This window comes from Salvelinus sp. IW2-2015, linkage group LG18, assembly GCF_002910315.2.
Source record: "Salvelinus sp. IW2-2015 linkage group LG18, ASM291031v2, whole genome shotgun sequence".
In the NCBI taxonomy this organism is placed as follows: domain Eukaryota; kingdom Metazoa; phylum Chordata; class Actinopteri; order Salmoniformes; family Salmonidae; genus Salvelinus; species Salvelinus sp. IW2-2015.
Window position 1 is genome coordinate 15653844 of NC_036858.1, and position 9802 is coordinate 15663645.

Here is a 9802-nt window from a genome sequence, read left to right on the forward strand (position 1 = left end):
AAGGCATAGAAACCGTAAATGACATGGTAACAGGAAATATATTTATTTTCACGGCAGAATTAAAAAGTAATTTTGGACTGACCAATGGAGATAGTTTCAAATACAAGCAACTTAAAAGTTACATATCAYGAAATTATGATTGGACATCAGAGTAACCTTGGGGGAATCTTATTTGAGTCAGAAAATGACATTCAGATGATAGGAAAGATCTACAAAACCTTGCAGAGAGCATATCCAACTGACAATCTCTTAGAAGAAAAAAAGCGCCTGTTCAACCTCTGGAGGCTGAAAAAATGTGGCTTGTCACCTAAAACCCTCACTAACTTTTACAGGTGCTCAATCGAGAGCATCCTGTCGGGCTGTATCACAGCCTGGCACGGCAACTGCACCGCCCACAACCGCAGGGCTCTCCAGAGGGTGGTGCGGTCTGCAAAACGCATCACCGGGGGCAAACAACCTGCTCTCCAGGACACCTACAACACCCGATGTCACAGGAAGGCAAAAAAGATCATCAAGGACAATAACCACCTGAGCCACTGCCTGTTCAACCCACTTCCATCCAGATGGTGAGGTCAGAAGAGGTGCATCAAAGCTGGGAACGAGACTGTTAAATAGCCATCACTAGCACAGAGAGACAGCTGCATACCTACAGACTTGATATCATTGGCCACTTTAATAAATGGAACCCTTTTTATCATGCCACTTTTAGAATGTTTACATATCTCGCAATACTTATATGTATATACTGTATCCTACACTATCTATTGCATCTTAACCGCTCTGCCACTGCTCATCCATATCTTTTATATATTCTTATCCCATTCCTTTACTATATTGTGTGTATTAGGTTTTGCTGTGGAATTTGTTAGAAATTACCTGTTAGATACTGCTGCACTGTCAGATCTAGAAGCATAAGCATTTTGCGAACACTCGCAATAACATCTGCTGACCATGTGCATGTGACCAATACAATCTTATTTGATTGGGGAAAAATATAAAAATTGGAACCAAGATTTAAAAAGAACTGATGTTGGCATAAGATGGAGTATAACTAACGAAATGATGTACGTTTAATCCAGTATAAACTAATGTATAGAATTTATTATATAAGAGACAAAATAACTAATAATGACTCAATAATCCCGGCTTTTAGGGAATGCTATACACTTTGGAAGTTGTGGGTGGAGCTAGAAAGTTGGCTGTCGGAAGTATTACAATATCAACTTAGTTTTAATCAATCTGTCKGCATATTTCAAGACATGACATATGGGGCTGTAATGAGATACCCAAATGGGCTGGATGGTTCTTTTCTCATCACTCATTTTGAAAAAATAGATACTAAAAACTTGGGGCGGCAGGTAGCCTAGTGGTTAGAGCGTTGGACTAGTAACCGAAAGGTTGCAAGATCGAAGGTAACAATCTGTCGTTCTGCCCCTGAACAAGGCAGTTAACCCACTAGGYCGTCATTGAAAATAAGAATTTGTTCTTAACKGACTTGCCTAGTTAAATAAAAATAAATAATCAATCAGCCATCATTGACACAATGGGAAAAATCTAACGATTTGTTATTTAAATATTGAAATAGCATGGGCGACTGAGAAAAACAAATTGGTACAATTTAAGACGAAGTGGCAAACAATAATGCAGGGTGTGAGCAGGCAGGTCAGGGCAGATGAGATGTAGTCATTGTTTGTATGTGTCTGTAAATTATTGTTCGTATGTATAAGTTTGTTTTTGTAATGTAAAAAAAGGAAAGGAAAAAAATATTATTGAAAAAAAGGAGTATGACACAAGACTACTTATGAAATAATTTACAAAAATTACACMTTTTTTAAACATTTTTTAAAGACACTATAGACTTGTGGCGAACAAAATCAACAACCTCGACATCATTCAAGTCTGTTGCTTTGTGAGGTGTTATGTAAATGCCAGCTGAAAAGTAACCAGGGCCTTGCCTTGGCTCCAAGCTAAGGCAAGGCCCTGGGTAAAACACTGGRGTAAATCCTCATTGGAAATGTGGCATAAATGCATTCCAACAGAGCTTACATAGAAGCAGTCTGTCTAGACTTTGGATACATATAGACTGGGTGTTATTCAATAAACCAACCAGATCAATCAAACAGGTGGCAAATACAACATACAGTACACAGATGGGAGGGATCGCTGAATCTGACTGCTGTTTACAGACTGTTTTTCAGTCTATTTATGAGGACCTATAGGTAGAGAGATGTCAATGCTGATTAAAACAGGTTGAGGAATCAATTAAACCCTTCAACACAATCTATTTTTTAAATGATTTCTTACCAGTTTGGAAAAACTGGTCGTAAATTTAACCAGGGTCATATTCATTTGTGGCCTTGTGGTTAGTGTCCGCCCTGAGATTGGAAGGTAGGCATTCGATCGTCCGAGTCATACGAAAGACAGAAAATTGGACATGCGATAGACTAGCGTCCTGTCCAAGCGGTGTACTATACATCAAGCTGCCTCACCCACCAGRAACAGGAGATAGGCTCCTGCTCCTATGAGGTGATCCGGCCTTGGCTCATGCAAGGCTACTTACTTTACATTCATCAGGACACACCGTAGTAAAACGGTTTGCAATGGCAAACGAAAATTAGCATTTCTTATTGGACAAGTCCCGGTAGTTCCTCCCTGTTTAAGACCCTCCCGCTTTCTTCCGTTCTCTGCCTAATGAATATGACCCGTGTAAAAAGAAAACATGAATAATCCCACAACCCTCCCACCTCTCRCATAACTCTATCCCCTCCTTCCATTCTTGTACTTACCAGAACCTTTCTCGCCATAGGCCAGGAAGGGTGGAATAATTATGTTTCTGGTCTCCCCCACGCACATGCCCAGTATGCCCTCGTCCATGCCTTTGATCAGCCAGCCCTCCCCCACCAGGCTGTCGTGGGTCTGCCCCTTGTTGTAGCTACGTAGGGCTCACACAAGCGCAAAGTCAAACACACATCCTCCTCCTCCTCTTAACACACACCTGGATAACACAGTACAGACACACACACACACACACACACAGACAGAACTGTTAATTTGGAAGGAAGTTCAGTTGACTTCAGGGTTGTGTGATATTTGGAACCATTCATCTTCATGATTTGCCTGGAAACCTGACATTGAATTGCATATAATTCTAAATTGGCTGAAATGACTGTTTAAATCAGGAAAACTTCCTCATGACCTCTACAAGCAAGAATGTWMAATAAAATTATATTTTAGCGTACTTTACCAGTTGTCCRTGCGATTGGTTATTTACGGAGCTAGGAATCTGAGACAATATATCCCCAGGAAAGTATAATTACATCAACYTGTCAAAGCGCTGGTWGTGCGTTCARATTTATATCACYTGAAGGATGCGCAGAACCATGTAAACATGTGTCTCGTGCATATATYTTTATCTTGTGAGCATGCTTCAGGTGATAGCAATCTGAACGCACTACCAGCACGTTGACAAGTTAATGTAATTATACTTCCCTGTGGATATATTGTCTCACATTCCTACCGCTGAAAGGACCAACCGCACGGACAAAGTACTTTCAAATAGAATTTTATTCAACATTCTGGCTTGTAGAAGTTGTGAGAAGTAACTTTCCTGATTCAAACGCTCATTTCTGCCCGACGTAGAATTCCATGCAATTCAAAGTCGGGTTTCCAGGCAACGTCATGATGKGAAATAAATCCCAGCTACAGTAGCAGCAAATCATTGGTAGTCATTTAGTCGCTTGTTGTCAGATGATGCCCCTCTTGTTAGTTTCAGCAGTGGCCAAATGTAACACTGTCGAATGTAGCAACACTTAATTTGAAGGGTATCGACATAAGGACATAACAACCACAAGTTGTAGTTTTCTTTATGTCACAGTATCAAACATCAACATAATTGCAATGTACAGTGCCTATAGAAAGTCTACACCCCCTCGAGCTTTTTTCACATTTTGCTGCCTTATAATATATATATAAAAAAAAAGAAGAGGATTACAATTTATTTATTTTTATCCTACAGATCATGTATGACATTCCTGGGAGTGTGTAAACTTATATTTTGTATTACCATATAATTTGTGTATGTTCTCTATAGTTATGTACTTAAATGTATCAATTGACCAATTCGGCAYATTTGGGCAGACTTGATGCAAAATATTGTCCAGTATTGCAATACTTCACTGGATTGAACTGTACATTGCGCACACACATACTGCTGCCATCTAGTGGCCAAAATATATATTGCGCCTAAACGCAATTTTATATTATGGACTTTCTATTGCATTTGAAAGATGATGGAAAAAAAATAAAAACTCATGTTTTTTTGTTTGTATTATCTTTTACCAGATCAACCTACTCCACGTTTTCAAAGTGAAAGAAAGTTATAGAACATTTTATATAATTCAGAAAAAATGTATAAAAGTGAAATATCATAATTGGATAAGTCTCCACCCCCCGAGATACTTGATACTTAATACTTGGTGGAAGCACCTTCGGCAACCATTATTTGGAATAGGGATCTACCAACTTTGCACAACTCTTAGGGGCAACATACAGATGAAGTCAGAAGTTTACATACACCTTAGCTAAATACATTTGAACTCAGTTTTTCACAATTCCTGACAATTAATCCCAGTAAAAAAATTCCCTGTCTTAGGTCAGTTAGGATCACCACTTTATTTTAAGAATGTGAAATGTCAGAATAATAGTTGAGAAAATGATTTATTTCAGCTTTTATTTCATCACATTCCCAGTGGGTCAGAAGTTTACATACACTCAATTAGTATTTGGTAGCATTGCCTTTAAATTGTTTAACTTGGGTCAAACGTTTCGTGTAGCCTTCCACAAGCTTCCCACAATAAGTTGGGTGAATTTTGGCCCATTCCTCCTGACAGAGCTGGTGTAACTGAGTCAGGTTTGTAGGCCTCCTTGCTCGCACACGGCTTTTTCAATTCTGCCTACACTTTTCTATAGGATTGAGGTCAGGGCTTTGTGATGGCCACTCCAATACCTTGACTTTGTTGTCCTTAAGCCATTTTGCCACAACTTCGGAAGTATGCTTGGGGTCATTGTCCATTTGGAAGACCCATTTGCGACACGCTTTAACTTCCTGACTGATGTCTTGAGATGTTGCTTCAATATATCCTACCTCATGATGCCATCTATTTGTGAAGTGCACAGTCCCTCTGCAGCAAAGCACCCCCACAACATGATGCTGCCACCCCCGTGCTTCATGGTTGGGATGGTGTTCTTCGGCTGCAAGCCCCCCCTTTTTCCTCCAAACATAACGATGGTCATTATGGCCAAAGTTCTATTTTGTTTTCATCAGATCAGAGGACATTTCTCTAAAAAGTATGATCTTTGTCCCCATGTACAGTTGCAACAGTATTCTGGCTTTTTTTATGGCGGTTTTGGAGCACTGGCTTCTTCCTTGCTGGGCTGCCTTTCAGGTTAGTGGATATAGATACTTTTGGACCGGTTTCCTCCAGCATCTTCACAAGGTCCTTTGCTGTTGTCTGGGATTGATTTGCACTTTTCACACCAAAGTACGTTCATTTCTTAGGAGACAGAACGCGTCACCTTCCTGAGCGGTATGACGGCTGCGTGGTCCCATGGTGTTTATACTGCGTACTATTGTTTGTACAGATGAACGTGGTACCTTCAGGCGTTTGGAAATTGCTCCCAAGGATGAACCAGACTTGTAGAGGTCTACTATTTTTTTTCTGAGGTCTTGGCAGATTTCTTTTGATTTTCCCATGATGTCAAGCAAAGAGGCACTGAGTTTGAAGGTAGGCCTTGAAATACATCTACAGGYACACCTCAAATTGACTCAAATGATGTCAATTAGCCTGTCAGAAGCTTCTAATGCCATGACATAATTTTCTGGAATTTTCCAAGCTGTTTAAAGGCACAGTCAACTTAGTGTATGTAAACTTCTGACCCACTGKAATTGTGATACAGTGAATTMTAAGTGAAATAATCTGTCTGTAAACAATTGTTGGAAAAATGACTTGTATCATGCACAAAGTAGATGTCCTAACTGACTTGCCCAAACTATAGTTTGTTAACAAGAAATTTGTGGAGTGGTTGAAAAACAAGTTAATGACTCCAACCTATGTGTATGTAAACTTCCGACTTCAACTGTATATCAATTGTTTCTGTCAAAATTGCTAAAGCTCATTAAATTGGGTTGAGAATCATTGATGGACAGTAATATTCAAACCTTGTCTCTGATTTTCAAGCAAATTTAAGTCAGGACTGAGACTAGAGCACTCAGGAACACTCAACACCTCTTGGAAAGCCAATCTGGTGTCTTTGGCATAAAGATTGGTGTAATTGTCTTGATAAAAAATAAATAGGTTTTCAGAAGACTGAGGCGGATTTTCCTATAACTTCTTTTCCTGGGCTTTGCTCTCATATTTATTTTGATCCTGACAAACTCCCTTATCCTTGCTGATGACAAGCATACCCATAACATGATGCTACCACCTCAACATTTTCCCCCCTAGGATTTTTCCTTTTTTCCCCTTACAGGCTTCCTTCTGTTCACTCTTAATTAGATTAGTATTGTGGAGTAACTACAATGTTGTTGATCCATCCTCAATTTTCTCCCATCACAGCCACTAAACTCTGTAACTGTTTTAAAGTCACTAATGGCTGCATGGTGAAATCCCTGAGCGGTGTACTTCCTCTCCGGCAACTGAGTTAGGAAGGACGCCTGTATCTTTGTAGTGACTGGGTGTATTAATACACCATCCAAAGTGTAATTAATAACTTCACCATGCTCAATGGGATATTCAGTGCCAGATTTCTTTTTTTTTTTACCCATGTACCAATGGGTGCCCTTCTTTGCGAGGCATTGGAAAACCTCCCTGGTCTTTGTGGTTGAATCTGTGTTTGAAATTCACTGCTCGACTGAGGGACCTTTAACACCTTCTCATAAAGCAACAGACTTGAATGATGTAGAGAATTGTATGTGTGGGGTACAGAGATTAGGTAGTCATTCAAAATAATCATGTTAAACACTATTTATTGCACACAGTGAGTCCATGCAACTTACTATGTGACGTGTTAAGCTAATGTTCACTCCTGAACTTATTTAGGCTTGCCATAACAAAGGGGTTAAACACTTATTGACTCAAGACATTTCGCATTTCATATTTTTATTACTTTTAAAAATGAATTGAAAAATGTAATTTCACTTTAACATTGTGGGGTATTGTGTGTAGGCCAGTGTCAAACAAATCTAAATGTAATCCATTTTAAATTCAGGCTGTAACAACAAAATGTGGAAAAAGTCAAGGGGTGTGAAAACCTTCTGAAGGCACTTATGTCGGTCTACGTAAGACATCCTATGTCAACTTGTGGTTGTTGACATGTGTTATGTATGGCTTATGAAGTCCTTATGTCTGTACCCTTTAAATAAGATCTCACCCTGATTTCACAATGCATTTATTCATCAAATAAATCCAAATGGGTCGAAATTCACTCCACACTACCACTGGGTACCTTACCATCTGTCCACCCTGACCCTCATGCTTTCACTCCCTGTCCAGGAGTGGACTCACCTGGAGTCGAAGGGGGTCCCATCCAGAAGGGTACCATTGAAATGGTATCGCACAAAGTCTGTGCGCTTCACAGAGCGTTTGCAGTCCCGGGGACTGCTGACGGTTTCAGTCACGACCAGGTCAGCCTTGTTCCACATGTCCAACAGCATCAGGTCAAACACCAGAGTGCTGTCGGGAGGGACCACATCACCTGACAGTGGATAAGTAGTAAAAGTACAATAATACATTCAAATAGACAATTAGATTWAAAAAAGTCAAAATGTTTATACGCCTTTTAGATGTTTTGAATGTTTTGAATATTTGACTTATTTTTTATAATGCCTCAATATGAGGGTGCTGTAATTGCATTTAATACTAACATTACATGTCCTTGTTATAACCATTTATAAGGCCCTATATTGTTAAATCAACGTATTTGTTTTCCTATATGGCAATACAATGGCTAATAWGTCAAGTTCATTATAAGACATTAGGCACTAAGGCATTAGAAGCAGTTCATAAACACTTATGACAAGTATACACCAATTTTGTCAAATTTAAATCACCAAATTCCACTGTGGTGGCCATTTTAGCTCTCATTCTGTTGATTTAAGGACATTACAGGGTAAAGTAAACGATATAACTCGGTGTAGAGTACCTGCTCCAAGACTGCCATAGGCAAGGTGTGGTGGCACCGTGACTTTTCTCTTCTCGTTGACGCACATGCCCAGAATCCCTTTGTCGATGCCAGCGATGAGCCGGCCCTGGCCTGTCTGTCCTATCGACGCAGCTCCCCTCTCATAGCTGAGCAGGCCAGGACATGAAAGGATGACAGAGTTAGACAGCAAATAGTAGGCCTATGCAGAAAGAATAGGGCAATAGGCTATTTCTTGGCATTCATTTGTAATGAAGTTGATGCATTAAAATAATAGTTATTCCTTTTGACGAATGAGTATCTTAGTTCATTCAACTGCTTTTAGTTTGTAACCATTTCAAAAGATGGCCGTGATTGCGTTCCATTCTGCAAAGCCTGTAGCCTACCTATGCTATACGAAAGGCAAGCTGCAGTCAAATAATTTCCATGTTTTGCATATAATTATTTAGCTTTATTACATACATAATATGTACGATACACAATAGCCGGATACATAATAACATAATTGTCTTTATTTTAGGATMGATGGCTACAAAGTAATGCACGCACTTATGGAACTTCAGTCAGGACTGCAGAATATTCTAGCCTACAGATGACTATAATAACCCACTGTGTGCTACACAATTTTTGSAAAAGGCTACATCAACAAAACTTAATAACGGACATCAACACATTTTTATTCAGTGCTTAAAAATCTTGACAAAGATGATTATTATTTGTATCTTACCTCGAATCAAATGTTTTTCCATCTTGGAATGTCACATTGTAGTGATAACGAACATAATCCCCACTTTTTACTTCTCTGGGACAAAGTTTTGGTATCGCATATCTGTCCACGACTACATCTCCAATCGTGGGATTGCATCCAACGTACGACCACGTCTTCAGCAGTAAAAGTAAAAGACTGCTTGCAAACATTATAAATAAGAATGAATCCTGAAAAAACGGATTTTAACTTGATAAAAAAAGTATTAAACTATTTCTGTAAGTAATTTATAGGCCTGCATCAGTCTTGAAACACACTCATTCACTCGTTTCTACACTACACTAAACCCTGTATACGGAGTTGCACAGGATTTTTCCTAAAGAAGAGGGGGGGCTTCTCTCCCTCTTGGCAAGGAATGTTGTAAACGTGGACAGTCTCCAGTTTGCAGTGGGATTGCTCAGACTCAGCGCGTAGATGAGCAGCGGCCGTTCTATGAYTTGCTTTCACTGTCAGTGGACCTATAGGTCTCTCCTATGCAAACAATCAATGCCAAACTCATGTGCAATGAGCATTGTCAGAGCATGTGGCTCGAAGCATAAAGACGTTTTGAAAGTTATTGGCTAGGGAGAGGCTGTAACAACACTCCTGACCAGTAAAACAAATTACCAAAATCTAATGTTTAACCAATTCTGAAATGATATATCGTTTTTCAGGTCAGGAGTGTTCGTATAGACTTTTCCTATAGGGTTATCCCACTGCTGCCACCATTTTTTAAATGTAACCTTTATTTAACTAGGCAACTAACCATTGCAGTGATTCAATGAGGGGGAATAGCCAGGTCCTGAACCAGCTATTCTGCAGTCAAGGTAAGTGCACTACCTCCTGTGCCATTCAGACCTC

The 9802-nt window shown here is 39.6% G+C and overlaps 1 protein-coding gene across 1 annotated transcript in view; it reads right to left on the reverse strand.

Annotated features, from left to right (window-relative positions):
* The window catches only part of fkbp10b (FKBP prolyl isomerase 10b), a 14940-nt gene extending 5656 nt beyond the window's left edge, over positions 1–9284 (reverse strand). Inside the window, exons 1-4 of the mRNA XM_024008375.2 lie at positions 8924–9284; positions 8200–8345; positions 7563–7752; positions 2787–2932 (exon numbers count right to left, since the gene is read on the reverse strand). Of these exons, the coding sequence (XP_023864143.1) occupies positions 2787–2932; positions 7563–7752; positions 8200–8345; positions 8924–9114 (673 nt within the window). The 5' untranslated portion in view covers positions 9115–9284. The remainder of the gene's footprint in view (positions 1–2786; positions 2933–7562; positions 7753–8199; positions 8346–8923) is intronic.
* Positions 9285–9802: the final 518 nt, after the last annotated feature.